The sequence below is a fragment of the Coregonus lavaretus genome, assembly GCF_964263955.1.
Source record: "Coregonus lavaretus genome assembly, chromosome: 32".
NCBI classification, from domain to species: Eukaryota; Metazoa; Chordata; class Actinopteri; order Salmoniformes; family Salmonidae; genus Coregonus; species Coregonus lavaretus.
In genome coordinates this window covers 35,107,924-35,125,568 of record NC_140019.1, presented here as the reverse complement: position 1 = coordinate 35,125,568, position 17,645 = coordinate 35,107,924, and the positions used below count along the sequence as shown (strand labels likewise).

General features: G+C 47.5%; 1 protein-coding gene across 1 annotated transcript in view; it reads right to left on the bottom strand.

The window, feature by feature from the left end:
- Window positions 1-17,441, bottom strand: part of LOC311107266 (uncharacterized protein) — a 30,445-nt gene extending 13,004 nt beyond the window's left edge. Inside the window, exons 1-8 of the mRNA XM_084149746.1 lie at window positions 17,365-17,441; window positions 16,930-17,047; window positions 16,516-16,626; window positions 14,265-14,315; window positions 12,153-12,244; window positions 10,225-10,453; window positions 9,888-9,947; window positions 6,768-6,836 (exon numbers count right to left, since the gene is read on the bottom strand). Coding sequence (XP_084005872.1) covers window positions 6,768-6,836; window positions 9,888-9,947; window positions 10,225-10,453; window positions 12,153-12,244; window positions 14,265-14,315; window positions 16,516-16,626; window positions 16,930-17,047; window positions 17,365-17,374 — 740 coding nt within the window. The 5' untranslated portion in view covers window positions 17,375-17,441. The remainder of the gene's footprint in view (window positions 1-6,767; window positions 6,837-9,887; window positions 9,948-10,224; window positions 10,454-12,152; window positions 12,245-14,264; window positions 14,316-16,515; window positions 16,627-16,929; window positions 17,048-17,364) is intronic.
- Window positions 17,442-17,645: the final 204 nt, after the last annotated feature.

Sequence of the window (17,645 nt, the reverse complement as noted above, 5' to 3'; positions counted from 1 at the left end):
TTCTTGTAGTTGGCCACCAGGTTTGCACACATTTCAGGGGGGATTTTGTCCCACTCCTCTTTGCAGATCTTCTCCAAGTCATTAAGGTTTCGAGGCTGACGTTTGGCAACTCGAACCTTCAGCTCCCTCCACAGATTTTCAATGGGATTAAGGTCTGGAGACTGGCTAGGCCACTCCAGGACCTTAATATGCTTCTTCTTGAGCCACTCCTTTGTTGCCTTGGCCGTGTGTTTTGGGTAATTGTCATGCTGGAATACCCATCCACGACCCATTTTCAATGCCCTGGCTGAGGGAAGGAGGTTCTCACCCAAGATTTGATGGTACATGGCCCCGTCCATCGTCCCTTTGATTCGGTGAAGTTGTCCTGTCCCCTTAGCAGAAAAACACCCCCAAAGCATAATGTTTCCACCTCCATGTTTGACAGTGGGGATGGTGTTCTTGGGGTCATAGGCAGCATTCCTCCTCCAAACACGGCGAGTTGAGTTGATGCCAAAGAGCTCCATTTTGGTCTCATCTGACCACAACACTTTCACCCAGTTCTCCTCTGAATCATTCAGATGTTCATTGGCAAACTTCAGACGGCCCTGTATATGTGCTTTCTTGAGCAGGGGGACCTTGCGGGCGCTGCAGGATTTCAGTCCTTCACAGCGTAGTGTGTTACCAATTGTTTTCTTGGTGACTATGGTCCCAGCTGCCTTGAGATCATTGACAAGATCCTCCCGTGTAGTTCTGGGCTGATTCCTCACCGTTCTCATGATCATTGCAACTCCACGAGGTGAGATCTTGCATGGAGCCCCAGGCCGAGGGAGATTGACAGTTCTTTTGTGTTTCTTCCATTTGCGAATAATCACACCAACTTTTGTCACCTTCTCACCAAGCTGCTTGGCGATGGTCTTGTAGCCCATTCCAGCCTTGTGTAGGTCTGCAATCTTGTCCCTGACATCCTTGGACAGCTCTTTGGTCTTGGACATGGTGGAGAGTTTGGAATCTGATTGATTGATTGCTTCTGTGGACAGGTCTCTTTTATACAGGTAACAAACTGAGATTAGGAGCACTCCCTTTAAGAGTGTGCTCCTAATCTCAGCTCGTTACCTGTATAAAAGACACCTGGGAGCCAGAAATCTTTCTGATTGAGAGGGGGTCAAATAGTTATTTCCCTCATTAAAATGCAAATCAATTGATACAATTTTTGACATGCGTTTTTCTGGATTTTCTTGTTGTTATTCTGTCTCTCACTGTTTAAATAAACCTACCATTAAAATCATAGACTGATAATTTCTTTGTCAGTGGGCAAACGTACAAAATCAAACGTACTTTTTTCCCTCACTGTATCTAACATGTGGTCTCTCTCAGTAGACAGGTACAGTATATCTAACAGGGGGTCTCTCTCAGTAGACAGGTACAGTATATCTAACAGGTTGTCTCTCTCAGTAGACAGGTACAGTATATCTAACAGGTTGTCTCTCTCAGTAGACAGGTACAGTATATCTAACAGGTGGTCTCTCTCAGTAGACAGGTACAGTATATCTAACAGGGGGTCTCTCTCAGTAGACAGGTACAGTATATCTAACAGGGGGTCTCTCTCAGTAGACAGGTACAGTATATCTAACAGGTGGTCTCTCTCAGTAGACAGGTACAGTATATCTAACAGGGGGTCTCTCTCAGTAGACAGGTACAGTATATCTAACAGGTGGTCTCTCTCAGTAGACAGGTACAGTATATCTAACAGGTGGTCTCTCTCAGTAGACAGGTACAGTATATCTAACAGGTTGTCTCTCTCAGTAGACAGGTACAGTATATCTAACAGGTGGTCTCTCTCAGTAGACAGGTACAGTATATCTAACAGGTTGTCTCTCTCAGTAGACAGGTACAGTATATCTAACAGGTGGTCTCTCTCAGTAGACAGGTACAGTATATCTAACAGGGGGTCTCTCTCAGTAGACAGGTACAGTATATCTAACAGGTTGTCTCTCTCAGTAGACAGGTACAGTATATCTAACAGGTGGTCTCTCTCAGTAGACAGGTACAGTATATCTAACAGGTTGTCTCTCTCAGTAGACAGGTACAGTATATCTAACAGGTGGTCTCTCTCAGTAGACAGGTACAGTATATCTAACAGGTGGTCTCTCTCAGTAGACAGGTACAGTATATCTAACAGGTTGTCTCTCTCAGTAGACAGGTACAGTATATCTAACAGGTGGTCTCTCTCAGTAGACAGGTACAGAGGTGGTCTCTCTCAGTAGACAGGTACAGTATATCTAACAGGGGGTCTCTCTCAGTAGACAGGTACAGTATATCTCACCTGGAGTCAGTACTAGGGGTCGGACTGTCAGGGGACACTACCTCTTTCGAGACAATATCTCTGTTGAAATAATATAATTATATGTTATACTGTTAGAATTAAACACATTGAAGTAGTAGTAGTAGATTTATTAGTGGCAGGTCGTAGTAGTAGTAGTAGTAGTAGATTTAGTGTCTCCCGACCCCCCCTGTCTCAGCCTCCAGTATCTATGCTGCAATAGTGGGCTAGGGTCAGTCTGTTATATCTGGTGTTATTCTCCTGTCTTATCCAGTGTCCTGTGTGAATTTAAGTATGCTCCCTCTAATTCTCTCTCTCTCCCTCCCCTCCCGGAGGACCTGAGCCCTAGGACCATGTCTCAGGACTACCTGGCCTGATGTCTCCTGGCTGTCCCCAGTCCACCTGGTCGTGCTGCTGCTCCAGTTCCCACTCTTCTACCTCTGGCTATGGAACCCTGACCTGACGTGCTACCTTGTCCCAGACCTGCTGTTTTCAACTCTCTCTCTCTACCACACCTGCTATTTCAACCTCTAAATGCCTGGCTATGAAAAGCCAACTGACATTTACTCCTGAGGTACTGACCTGTTGCAACGTTTGAACATCTTGGAGAAAAATCCGGCCTTAATGGCCATGTACTGTTATAATCTCCACCCGGCACAGCCAGAAGGGGACTGGCCACCCCTCAGAGCCTGGCTCTAGGTTTCTTTCTAGGTTTCTACCTTTCTAGGGAGTTTTTCCTAGCCACCGTGCTTCTACATCTGCATTGCTTGCTGTTTGGGGTTTTAGGCTGGGTTTCTGTATAGCACTTTGTGACATCTGCTGATGTAAAAAGGGCTTTATAAATACATTTGATTGATTTAGTAGTGGCAGGTAGTAGTAGTAGTAGTAGATTTAGTAGTAGTAGTAGTAGTAGTGGATGTAGTAGTAATAGATTTAGTAGTAACAGGTAGTAGTAGTAGTAGTAGTAGTAATATATTTAGTAGTAACAGGTAGTAGTAGTAATAGCAGTTGAAGTGGTTAGTATGTTAGTGGCAGAGGATTTCCGTGTAGACTCCACTTCAGTACCTGGGGAAGGTGGAGTAGTGGACTGAGAGAGCCTGGAGCAGGCCAAAGAGGCTGAGCTATAGAGATAGTATGCATCTCATTGACTTGTGATGTGATGGAAGGAGAAGGGTGCAATGTTATGCTGTTTGAATGAAAAACATATGGAGAGACATGGGAGAGGAAGACTTGAGTTCAACCAAAACTGATGTCCGGAAAGCCTGTGGCATTAGGAAAGATAACTGTTGTGTTGTCAGACCCTGTGTGTGTGTGTGTGTGTGTGTGTGTGTGTGTGTGTGTGTGTGTGTGTGTGTGTGTGTGTGTGTGTGTGTGTGTGTGTGACATACTTAATTTCCTAGTAGTGCAAGATCATATTACTCCTCTCAGATGTCCACATAGAGGAAGCACAAAGAGGGCTAGGGGTAGAGGCTAGGGGTAGAGGCTAGGGGTAGAGGCTAGGGGGAAAGGGTAGAGGTTAGAGGATGGGGGTAGAGGCTAGGGGGAAAGGGTAGAGGTTAGAGGATGGGGGTAGAGGCTAGGGGTAGAGATTAGGGGGAAAGGGGTAGAGCTTAGAGGAAGAGAATAGGGGTAGAGGTTAGAGGATGGGGTAGAGGCTAGGGGGAAAGGGTAGGGGTTAGAGATAGAGATTAGTGGTAGAGGCTTGGGGTAGAGATTAGGGGTAGAGGCTAGGGGTAGATGCTAGGGGTAGAGATTAGGGGTAGAGGGGTAGAGGCTAGGGGTAGATGCTAGGGGTAGAGGTTAGAGGATGGGGGTAGAGATTAGGGGTAGAGGCTAGGGGTAGAGATTAGGGGGAAAGGGTAGAGGTTAGAGGATGGGGTAGAGGCTAGGGGTAGAGATTAGGGGGAAGGGTAGAGGTTAGAGGATGGGGTAGAGGCTAGGGGTAGAGGCTAGGGGTAGAGAATAGGGGTAGAGGCTAGGGGTAGAGATTAGGGGGAGAGAGTAGAGGTTAGAAGCTAGGGTGAGAGGGTAGAGTCTAGGGGGAGAAGTAGAGGCTAGGGGAGAGGTTAGAGGCTAGGGGGAGAGGGGAGAGGCTAGGGGGAGAGGTTAGAGGCTAGGGGGAGAGGGGAGAGGCTAGGGGGAGAGGTTAGAGGCTAGGGGGAGAGGGGAGAGGCTAGGGGGAGAGGTTAGAGGGGAGAGGTTAGAGAGGGGGAGAGGTTAGAGGCTAGGGGGAGAGGGGAGAGGCTAGGGGGAGAGGGTAGAGAGGGGGAGAGGTTAGAGAGGGGGAGGGGAGAGGTTAGAAGCTAGGGGGAGAGGGGGAGAGGGGAGAGGCTAGGGGGAGAGGGGAGAGGCTAGGGGGAGAGGTTAGAGAGGGGGAGAGGTTAGAGAGGGAGAGGGGAGAGGTTAGAAGCTAGGGGGAGAGGGGGAGAGGGGAGAGGTTAGAGGCTAGGGGGAGAGGGTAGAGAGGGAGAGGTTAGAGAGGGGGAGGGGGGAGAGCGTAGAGAGGGGGAAAGGGGAGAGGTTAGAGGCTAGGGGGAGAGGGGGAGAGGGGAGAGGCTAGGGGGAGAGGGTAGAGAGGGGGAGAGGGGAGAGGTTAGGGGGAGAGGGTAGAGAGGGGGAGAGGGGAGAGGTTAGAGGCTAGGGGGAGAGGTTAGAGGCTAGGGGGAGAGGGGAGAGGCTAGGGGGAGAGGGTAGAGAGGGGGAGAGGGGAGAGGTTAGGGGGAGAGGTTAGAGAGGGGGAGAGGTTAGAGAGGGGGAGAGGGGGAGAGGTTAGAGAGGGGGAGAGGGGAGAGAGGGGGAGAGGGGAGAGAGGGGCAAAGGGTAGAGAGGGGGAGAGGGGAGAGAGGGGGAGAGGGGAGAGAGGGGGAGAGGTTAGAGAGGGGGAGAGGGGAGAGAGGGGGAGAGGGGAGAGAGGGGGAGAGGGGAGAGGTTAGAGAGGGGGAGAGGGGAGAGAGGGGGAGAGGGGAGAGAGGGGGAGAGGTTAGAGAGGGGAGAGAGGGGGAGAGGTTAGAGAGGGGGAGAGGGGAGAGAGGGGGAGAGGTTAGAGAGGGGGAGGGGGGAGAGAGGGGCAAAGGGTAGAGAGGGGGAGAGGGGAGAGAGGGGGAGAGGGGAGAGAGGGGCAAAGGGTAGAGAGGGGGAGAGAGGGGGAGAGGGGAGAGAGGGGGAGAGGTTAGAGAGGGGGAGAGGGGAGAGAGGGGGAGGGGGGAGAGAGGGGGAGAGGTTAGAGAGGGGGAGAGGTTAGAGAGGGGGAGGGGGGAGAGAGGGGCAAAGGGTAGAGAGGGGGAGAGGGGAGAGAGGGGGAGAGGGGAGAGAGGGGCAAAGGGTAGAGAGGGGGAGAGGGGAGAGAGGGGGAGAGGGGAGAGAGGGGGAGAGGTTAGAGAGGGGGAGAGGGGAGAGAGGGGGAGGGGGGAGAGAGGGGGAGAGGTTAGAGAGGGGGAGAGGGGAGAGAGGGGAGAGAGGGGGAGAGGGGAGAGAGGGGGAGAGGTTAGAGAGGGGGAGAGGGGAGAGAGGGGGAGGGGGGAGAGAGGGGGAGAGGTTAGAGAGGGGGAGAGGGGAGAGAGGGGGAGAGGGGAGAGAGGGGGAGGGGGGAGAGAGGGGGAGAGGTTAGAGAGGGGGAGAGGGGAGAGAGGGGGAGGGGGGAGAGAGGGGGAGAGGTTAGAGAGGGGGAGAGGGGAGAGAGGGGGAGAGGGGAGAGAGGGGGAGAGGTTAGAGAGGGGGAGAGGGGAGAGAGGGGGAGGGGGGAGAGAGGGGGAGAGGTTAGAGAGGGGGAGAGGGGAGAGAGGGGGAGAGGTTAGAGAGAGGGAGAGGGGAGAGGTTAGAGAGGGGGAGAGGGGAGAGAGGGGGAGAGGGGAGAGGTTAGAGAGGGGGAGAGGGGAGAGAGGGGGAGAGGGGAGAGAGGGGGAGGGGGGAGAGGTTAGAGAGGGGGAGGGGGGAGAGAGGGGGAGAGGGGAGAGAGGGGGAGAGGGGAGAGGTTAGAGAGGGGGAGAGGGGAGAGGTTAGAGAGGGGGAGAGGGGAGAGGTTAGAGAGGGGGAGAGGGGAGAGAGGGGGAGAGGGGAGAGAGGGGGAGAGGGGAGAGAGGGGGAGAGGGGAGAGAGGGGGAGAGGGGAGAGGTTAGAGAGGGGGAGAGGGGAGAGAGGGGGAGAGGGGAGAGAGGGGGAGAGGGGAGAGAGGGGGAGAGGGGAGAGAGGGGGAGAGGGGAGAGAGGGGGAGAGGGGAGAGGTTAGAGAGGGGGAGAGGGGAGAGAGGGGGAGAGGGGAGAGAGGGGGAGGGGGGAGAGGTTAGAGACTGGGGGGAGAAGTAGATGCTAGGGTAGAGATTGGTCAGTAGGTTGCCCCCTAACCTCTGGTCCATCAGAACCAGAGACACAGTTGGTCAGTAAGTTGCCCCCGAGTCAGACACACACACATGCACTGTGATGTATGGAGGAATGAATGAGTGTCTGATATAAGGGGTTTCCTCTTTTCCTACCTGTCTGATCCACTGAGACACTCCAGACTCCAAGATCTGGGAGGGATGGGATCCGCCAACTCCTCTTCACTACACGGAGAGGAGAGGAGAGGAGAGGAGAGGAGAGGAGAGGAGAGGAGAGGAGAGGAGAGGAGAGGAGAGGAGAGGAGAGGAGAGGAGAGGAGAGGAGAGGAGAGGAGAGGAGAGGATGAATATAATTACAGGGCTTAAAGTGCCACCAAGTTTGTGGACAACAGTCAGTCATGATGCATTGTCGTTTTAAATAAGTTATTTGAAAAGTTATAAAATAATAAAGTATTTTGAACAAACCCGTTAGTGAGAGAGAGGAGATCATCAATCATGAGCTGAGGGATCGGCTCACTTTGCGCTCTGTAGACAAGACAGAGAGGACTTGAATAGAAGAGCACAATGGTTTACAGCTAACAGACTATTATAGCAGCAGCTAACAAACTATAATAGTAACAGTTAACAGACTATTATAGCAGCAGTTAACAGACTATTATAGCAGCGGTTAACAGACTATTATAGCAGCAGTTAACAGACTATTATAGCAGCGGTTAACAGACTATTATAGCAGCAGCTAACAGACTATTATAGCAGCAGTTAACAGACTATTATAGCAGCAGCTAACAGACTATTATAGCAGCAGCTAACAGACTATTATAGCAGCAGCTAACAGACTATTATAGCAGCAGCTAACAGACTATTATAGCAGCAGCTAACAGACTATTATAGCAGCAGCTAACAGACTATTATAGCAGCAGCTAACAGACTATTATAGCAGCAGCTAACAGACTATTATAGCAGCAGCTAACAGACTATTATAGCAGCAGCTAACAGACTATTATAGTAGCAGCTAACAGACTATTATAGAAGCAGCTAACAGACTATTATAGCAGCAGCTAACAGACTATTATAGCAGCAGCTAACAGACTATTATAGCAGCAGCTAACAGACTATTATAGCAGCAGTTAACAGACTATTATAGCAGCAGCTAACAGACTATTATAGCATCAGCTAACAGACTATTATAGCAGCAGCTAACAGACTATTATAGCAGCAGCTAACAGACTATTATAGCAGCAGCTAACAGACTATTATAGCAGCAGTTAACAGACTATTATAGCAGCAGTTAACAGACTATTATAGCAGCAGCTAACAGACTATTATAGCAGCAGCTAACAGACTATTATAGCAGCAGCTAACAGACTATTATAGCAGCAGCTAACAGACTATAATAGCAGCAGCTAACATACTATTATAGCAGCAGCTAACATACTATTATAGCAGCAGCTAACATACTATTATAGCAGCAGCTAACAGACTATTATAGCAGCAGCTAACAGACTATTATAGCAGCAGCTAACAGACTATTATAGCAGCAGCTAACAGACTATTATAGCAGCAGCTAACAGACTATTATAGCATCAGCTAACAGACTATTATAGCAGCAGCTAACAGACTATTATAGCAGCAGCTAACAGACTATTATAGCAGCAGCTAACAGACTATTATAGCAGCAGCTAACAGACTATTATAGCAGCAGCTAACAGACTATTATAGCAGCAGCTAACAGACTATTATAGTAGCAGCTAACAGACTATTATAGCAGCAGCTAACAGACTATTAAAGCAGCAGCTAACAGACTATTATAGCAGCAGCTAACAGACTATTATAGCAGCAGCTAACAGACTATTATAGCAGCAGTTAACAGACTATTATAGCAGCAGCTAACAGACTATTATAGCAGCAGCTAACAGACTATTATAGCAGCAGCTAACAGACTATTATAGCAGCAGTTAACAGACTATTATAGCAGCAGCTAACAGACTATTATAGCAGCAGCTAACAGACTATTATAGCAGCAGCTAACAGACTATTATAGCAGCAGCTAACAGACTATTATAGCAGCAGTTAACAGACTATTATAGCAGCAGCTAACAGACTATTATAGCAGCAGCTAACAGACTATTATAGCAGCAGCTAACAGACTATTATAGCAGCAGCTAACAGACTATTATAGCAGCAGCTAACAGACGATTATAGCAGCAGCTAACAGACTATTATAGCAGCAGCTAACAGACTATTATAGCAGCAGCTAACAGACTATTATAGCAGCAGCTAACAGACTATTATAGCAGCAGCTAACAGACTATTATAGCAGCAGCTAACAGACTATAATAGCAGCAGCTGGCTAGCCATCACACACACACTTCACAACACCTGTGTAAGACCACATTTAATTGTGTGTCAATAGTTGACTGATCACTTCCTCTTTTGGCTCTTATTAAGGTACTTCGCCAGCAGAATGGTGTTTTAATATACACTGAGTATACAAAACATTAAGAACACCTGCTCTTTCCATGACATAAACTGACCAGGTGAATCCAGGTGAAAGCTATGATCTCTCATTGATTTCACTTGCTAAATCCACTCTAAATCAGTGCAGATGAAGGGGAGGAGGCAGGTTAAATAATTATTTTTAAGTGTTGAGACATGGATTGTGTATGTGTGCCATTCAGAGGGTGAATTGGCAAGACAAAATATGTAAGTGCCTTTGAACAGGGTATGGTAGTAGGTGCCAGGTTCCACCGGTTTGTGTCAAGAACTGCAACGCTGCTGGGTTTTTCACGCTTAACAGTTTCCCATGTGTATCAAGAATGGTCGACCGCCCAAAGGACATCCAGCCAACTTGACACAACTGTGGGAAGCATTGGAGTCAACATGGGCCAGCATCCTTGTGGAACGCTTTCGACACCTTGTAGAGTCCATGCCCCGACGAATTGAGGCTGTTCTGAGAGGGGTGCAACTCAATATTAGGAAGGTGTTCCAAATGTTTTGTTCACTCAGTGCAGAAGTACACAATGACAGCTGACAGCAGGGGTGTATTCACTAGAAACCAAACGTAAGCAACCGGACGAAACAGGGAGGGACTAACCTGAACGTGTCCAATAAAAAAAACACTCGTTTTCTTTGCAAAACATTTTCAATTGCAAAACATTTTGTAACGGTTTGGTACGGTGTGCCCTAATTAATACACCCCGTTTGTAACCCGCTGTAACCGGTTTCATATCACCCACTATGACGTGAATGAGGAAGTGTCTCTCTGTGGTTTCCTACCTGTCCTCTGGCTCTGCAGGCTCTGCTGTCTCGGTGCATACTGGGTCAGGGACTCTGGAGCTATGGGGGACAGGAGATATACTTTGTGTTATTGGACTACAGCTATCTAGGATTCAAACTTTACAACTGACTCTTGGAGGTTCTCTAAAGACAATGGGGTGGACCAACTTTAATAGTCTCACCCAGAGCACTACCCATAATGTAAATAAAATGGTCTGGTCTCAACACTACACACACTGTGGTGCAACATATCTGATAATTGTTTAGTTAATACGTCAAAATGTTTCTATCTATACTTATTCAAATGCATAGATACATTAATGAATCAATACTGTACCTGGATGAACCTGTGTCGAAGGAGATGAGCGTGTCCGACAGGGCGGTTAGTGTGTCCACTGGGGCAGGATCCGTCTTCACTGGTTTGTATGGTACAGGGGACACTAATACAGGGGCCACTGGGGGGACTATTTTCAACAGGACACTACTCTCTGGGGACAGCTCAGTGGCCACTTTGGTATGCCCTGGCTTCATGCCCTCATAAGGGTCAATCACTGATGAGGTGTCAACTATGACAGGGGTTGGAAGGAGGACGTCTTTCACACATACATGGATGTCCTCCACAAATACAGGAGGGACATCTTTCACACATACAGAAGGGACGTCTTTCACACACACAGGAGAGACGTCCTTCACACACACAGGAGAGACGTCCTTCACACACACAGGAGAGACGTCCTTCACACACACAGGAGAGACGTCCTTCACACACACAGGAGAGACGTCTTTCACAGATACAGGAGAGACATCTTTCACAGCTACAGGAGAGACATCTTTCACAGATACAGGAGAGACATCTTTCACAGACACAGGAGAGACATCTTTCACAGACACAGGAGAGACATCTTTCACAGATACAGGAGAGACATCTTTCACAGACACAGGAGAGACATCTTTCACAGACACAGGAGAGACATCTTTCACAGACACAGGAGAGACATCTTTCACAGACACAGGAGAGACATCTTTCACAGACACAGGAGAGACATCTTTCACAGATACAGGAGAGACATCTGTCACAGACACAGGAGAGACATCTTTCACAGATACAGGAGAGACATCTTTCACAGATACAGGAGAGACATCTTTCACAGTTACAGGAGAGACATCTTTCACAGATACAGGAGAGACATCTTTCACAGATACAGGAGAGACATCTTTCACAGATACAGGAGAGACATCTTTCACAGGAGCGACATCTTTCACAGGAGCGACATCTTTCACAGATACAGGAGCGACATCTTTCACAGATACAGGAGAGGCAGCTTTCACAGATACAGGAGAGACATCTTTCACATATACAGGAGCGACATCTTTCACAGATACAGGAGAGACATCTTTCACAGATACAGGAGAGACATCTTTCACAGATACAGGAGAGACATCTTTCACAGATACAGGAGAGACATCTATCACAGATACAGGAGAGACATCTTTCACAGATACAGCAGGGGCATCTTTCACACATACAGGAGAGGCAGCTTTCACAGATACAGGAGAGGCAGCTTTCACAGATACAGGAGAGACATCTTTCACAGATACAGGAGAAACATCTTTCACAGATACAGGAGAGACATCTTTCACAGATACAGGAGAGACATCTTTCACAGATACAGGAGAGACATCTTTCACCGATACAGGAGAGACATCTTTCACAGATACAGGAGAGACATCTTTCACAGATACAGGAGCGACATCTTTCACAGATACAGGAGAGACATCTTTCACAGATACAGGAGAGACATCTTTCACAGATACAGGAGAGACATCTTTCACAGACACAGGAGAGACATCTTTCACACATACAGGAGAGACATCTTTCACACATACAGGAGGGACGTCTTTCACAGATGGTGCAGCTGGTTCTTCAGGGACAGAGAGAGTCTCAGTGAAGACAGAGTCATCATTGTCTGTGATCACCACCCTTTAGACACACAAGAAACAACATTTCATTTTATTTCAGACAACGTCATCATTTTCCATGAGGGACAAAACAGGACAGGACAGTCCTTTGAGAGGCATCAGTTACCTTTTAGCCACAAAATATGGAACATCTGTGGTCGGGGAGGTTTCTGGTGGTTTCTCTGTAGAACTGTCAGGAGAACAGGAGATAAGACACAAACAGAGGAATAGAGAGATGGAGAGAGGGGGAGAGAGAGAGACAGAGAGCGAGAGAGAGAAAGAGAGAGAGAGAGAGGGGTATTTAACCAATTACATACTCATATTTGTTGGCGGCTGAGAGGACGTAGGAGCGTTGTCGGACTGAAGAGGTCCTGAGCACGTTCATGGCTGCTTCCTCCCTGATGGACAGATGGAGAGAGAAAGAGGGAGACAGGGAGGAGAGAGAGAGAGAGAGAGAGAGAGAGAGAGAGAGAGAGAGAGAGAGAGAGAGAGAGAGGTGGGGGGTAGAAAGAGATTAGACTTGTTTTTCCTTGACGTGACGTCTATTTTGTGAGGTAAAATAAGAGTTTCTGCATCTGAAATGGCACCCTAATCCCTATACAGGGCCCTGGTCAAAAGTAGAGCTCTATAAAGGGAATTGAATGCATGTCTCGCACCGTTTCTCCTTCTCCTTTGGGGAAAGCTGGTCCTCAGTTTGAACTGGGAGGTTTGAGGTGCGACGCACTGTGTGAGGAGCTCTGGAAGGAACGACACACACACACAGTACTTATCAAACACATCCCCTGAAGTCACTACAGTTATCTCTGATAATCCTTTACCACACACAGTATTTATCAAACACATCCCCTGAAGTCACTACAGTTATCTCTGATAATCCTTTACCACACACAGTATTTATCAAACACATCCCCTGAAGTCACTACAGTTATCTCTGATAATCCTTTACCACACACAGTATTTATCAAACACATCCCCTGAAGTCACTACAGTTATCTCTGATAATCCTTTACCACACACAGTATTTATCAAACACATCCCCTGAAGTCACTACAGTTATCTCTGATAATCCTTTACCACACACAGTACTTATCAAACACATCCCCTGAAGTCACTACAGTTATCTCTGATAATCCTTTACCACCCACAGTATTTATCAAACACATCCCCTGAAGTCACTACAGTTATCTCTGATAATCCTTTACCACACACAGTATTTATCAAACACATCCCCTGAAGTCACTACAGTTATCTCTGATAATCCTTTACCACACACAGTACTTATCAAACACATCCCCTTAAGTCACTACAGTTATCTCTGATAATCCTTTACCACACACTGTACTTATCAAACACATCCCCTTAAGTCACTACAGTTCTCTGATAATCCTTTACCACACACAGTACTTATCAAACACATCCCCTTAAGTCACTACAGTTCTCTGATAATCCTTTACCACACACAGTACTTATCAAACACATCCCCTTAAGTCACTACAGTTATCTCTGATAATCCTTTACCACACACAGTACTTATCAAACACATCCCCTTAAGTCACTACAGTTCTCTGATAATCATTTACCACACACAGTACTTATCAAACACATCCCCTTAAGTCACTACAGTTATCTCTGACAATCCTTTACCACACACAGTATTTATCAAACACATCCCCTGAAGTCACTACAGTTATCTCTGATAATCCTTTACCACACACAGTACTTATCAAACACATCCCCTTAAGTCACTACAGTTATCTCTGATAATCCTTTACCACACACAGTACTTATCAAACACATCCCCTTAAGTCACTACAGTTATCTCTGATAATCCTTTACCACACACAGTACTTATCAAACACATCCCCTTAAGTCACTACAGTTATCTCTGATAATCCTTTACCACACACAGTACTTTTCAAACACATCCCCTGAAGTCACTACAGTTATCTCTGATAATCCTTTACCACACACAGTACTTATCAAACACATCCCCTTAAGTCACTACAGTTATCTCTGATAATCCTTTACCACACACAGTACTTATCAAACACATCCCCTTAAGTCACTACAGTTATCTCTGATAATCCTTTACCACACACAGTATTTATCAAACACATCCCCTGAAGTCACTACAGTTATCTCTGATAATCCTTTACCACACACAGTATTTATCAAACACATCCCCTGAAGTCACTACAGTTATCTCTGATAATCCTTTACCACACACAGCACTTATCAAACACATCCCCTGAAGTCACTACAGTTATCTCTGATAATCCTTTACCACACACAGTACTTATCAAACACATCCCCTGAAGTCACTACAGTTATCTCTGATAATCCTTTACCACACACAGTGTCATACACTCAAACACGTTCACTGAGTTTACTCATAAGAATTGCATAAGGTTTACTCACATTCTCTTGTAGCTCTCTGAAGGCCTCTTGGTGAAGCTGGATGGTGACCCACTGCAAATAGAGGGACACCATGTAATCAAGCCATCTAACAGGGCATTGGCTGTCTAAATGACAGACTGAGTACACAGAATAGACTCTACTCTATTTAATAGAGTCCCTGCTGCCAGTAGGTCTCTGACATCACTGCTGCCAGTAGATCTCTGACATCACTGCTGCCAGTAGAATCTCTGACATCACTGCTGCCAGTTGAGCTCTGACATTACTGCTGCCAGTTGAGCTCTGACATTACTGCTGCCAGTTGATCTCTGACATTACTGCTGCCAGTAGATCTCTGACATCACTGCTGCCAGTAGATCTCTGACATCACTGCTGCCAGTAGATCTCTGACATCACTGCTGCCAGTAGAGCTCTGACATTACTTTATTTACCTGAAGCCATTGGATGTAGATGAGATGGCAGCAGACTTGGTGTCTGTCTTGGTGAAAATCCCTCTGAAAAAATAAATAAGATTATTCACCTTTTAGATTATTCATAATTAATGAATTTAATACATTGAATAAGCTGTTGACCAAGTGATGCAATGGTGGAGGTCTGTTTTACCTGATAAGGTATCCTGCAGATGGTGCTCTAGATTTAGGAAAGAAAAGTTTATGGTCAGTTTATGATGAAGAACATGTTTTGTTGTTTGTGTTTTGAGGTGGGGTGTCAGTATGTAGTGTTGAGGTGGGGTGTCAGTGTGTAGTGTTGAGGTGGGGTGTCAGTGTGTAGTGTTGAGGTGAGGTGTTAGTGTTGAGGTGAGGTGTCAGTATGTAGTGTTGAGGTGAGGTGTCAGTGTGTAGTGTTGAGGTGAGGTGTCAGTGTGTAGTGTTGAGGTGAGGTGTCAGTATGTAGTGTTGAGGTGGGGTGTCAGTGTGTAGTGTTGAGGTGGGGTGTCAGTGTGTAGTGTTGAGGTGAGGTGTCAGTGTGTAGTGTTGAGGTGAGGTGTCAGTGTGTAGTGTTGAGGTGGGGTGTCAGTGTGTAGTGTTGAGCTGAGGTGTTAGTGTGTAGTGTTGAGGTGAGGTGTCAGTGTGTAGTGTTGAGGTGGGGTGAGGTGTTAGTGTGTAGTGTTGAGGTGGGGTGTCAGTGTGTAGTGTTGAGGTGGGGTGTCAGTGTGTAGTGTTGAGGTGGGGTGTCAGTGTGTAGTGTTGAGGTGGTGTGTTAGTGTGTAGTGTTGAGGTGGGGTGTCAGTGTGTAGTGTTGAGGTGAGGTGTCAGTATGTAGTGTTGAGGTGGGGTGTCAGTGTGTAGTGTTGAGGTGGGGTGTCAGTGTGTAGTGTTGAGGTGGGGTGTCAGTGTGTAGTGTTGAGGTGGGGTGTCAGTGTGTAGTGTTGAGGTGAGGTGAGGTGTTAGTGTGTAGTGTTGGTGAGGTGAGGTGTTAGTGTGTAGTGTTGAGGTGAGGTGTCAGTGTGTAGTGTTGAGGTGGGGTGAGGTGTTAGTGTGTAGTGTTGAGGTGGGGTGTCAGTGTGTAGTGTTGAGGTGAGGTGTCAGTGTGTAGTGTTGAGGTGAGGTGTCAGTGTGTAGTGTTGAGGTGGGGTGTCAGTGTGTAGTGTTGAGGTGGGGTGTCAGTGTGTAGTGTTGAGGTGGGGTGTCAGTGTGTAGTGTTGAGGTGGGGTGTCAGTGTGTAGTGTTGAGGTGAGGTGTCAGTGTGTAGTGTTGAGGTGAGGTGTCAGTGTGTAGTGTTGAGGTGGGGTGTCAGTGTGTAGTGTTGAGGTGGGGTGAGGTGTTAGTGTGTAGTGTTGAGGTGGGGTGTCAGTGTGTAGTGTTGAGGTGAGGTGAGGTGTTAGTGTGTAGTGTTGAGGTGGGGTGTCAGTGTGTAGTGTTGAGGTGGGGTGTCAGTGTGTAGTGGTGAGGTGAGGTGTTAGTGTGTAGTGTTGGTGAGGTGAGGTGTTAGTGTGTAGTGTTGAGGTGGGGTGTCAGTGTGTAGTGTTGAGGTGGGGTGTCAGTGTGTAGTGTTGAGGTGGGGTGTCAGTGTGTAGTGGTGAGGTGAGGTGTTAGTGTGTAGTGTTGGTGAGGTGAGGTGTTAGTGTGTAGTGTTGAGGTGGGGTGTCAGTGTGTAGTGGTGAGGTGAGGTGTCAATGTGTAGTGTTGAGGTGGGGTGTCAGTGTGTAGTGTTGAGGTGGGGTGTCAGTGTATAGTGTTGAGGTGGGGTGTCAGTGTGTAGTGTTGAGGTGGGGTGTCAGTGTGTAGTGTTGAGGTGAGGTGTTAGTGTTTACCTGTCTTCTGCAGGTCTGGTGGGGGAGGGAGGGGACTTGGAGGTGGGGGATTGCACTGGGCTGGTGTCTATAGGGGCTCCATTCAGACGATTCACTCTAACTTCTGCCATCCTGCTCAGAGAGGGGGAGGGAGGGAGAGAGAGAGAGGGGGGGGGGATAGAGAGAGAGAGAGAGAGGGGGGGGGGGGGACGTTGAATACGGTCCATATGAGTCTAACCTCATCCCCAGGTTAATTGCTACCGCACGTAGAGAGATCTGGCTGGTAAACGAGACTAATATGACTAACTTCATCCTAATGACTTAGTTTCTCTGTTTGTCTGTCTGTCTCACTGTGGTTTCTCCTGTCTGTCTGTCTGTCTGTCCATGGTTTTTCCTGTCTGTCTGTCTCACCATGGTTTCTCATGTCTGTCTCACCATGGTTTCTCCTCCTCTGCTTCAGACTGGGGTTCACTGCATCTCTGCATCCAGCTGGCATCTCCCTTCAGCTTGGTCCGAACCTTAGTGGCCCTGAACACTGATGCTCTGTCCCCCTCTGAAACACAAACAAACACAGTGCACACGTTAGACATAAACACACACACACACACGCACGCACAAATGCACATAATAAAAAACAATCACACACACACGCCATCTGAATAAGAACACACCTTCATGATACATACTTCACATTGAGCACACAGATGGAATGGAGGAAACTATTTTGTAATAAACATGGTATCCATCACCTCATCCCATTGGCATGAAGTTGATCTACTACCACACCTTACAATGGTAGGAAACACACTATCACACACTCATCATATTGAAATCCCCTCAGTCAGTCAGTCAGTAACCCAGTAAACTCACCTTTTGACATAGTCGTCCGTTTGTAATCTGGTTCCTATGACTCCTCTACTGGCTCCCTGAGTACCACAGACAGCAGAACAGACACAGGTTAGTAAGAGAGGTCCGGTCCACAAACAACCCCTAGTCTCTGTCCCACTTGGTCTTTGTGTATATCTGATAGGATTGGATCTCTTGGTGTACAGTATTGGTATAGGTGCTGGACTGACACACTCAGGGTTGCAGGTTAGAGGCCCATTGGGGCTATCCCCTCTAGTTTGTTCTAGAACTGTTAAATCTCGGTC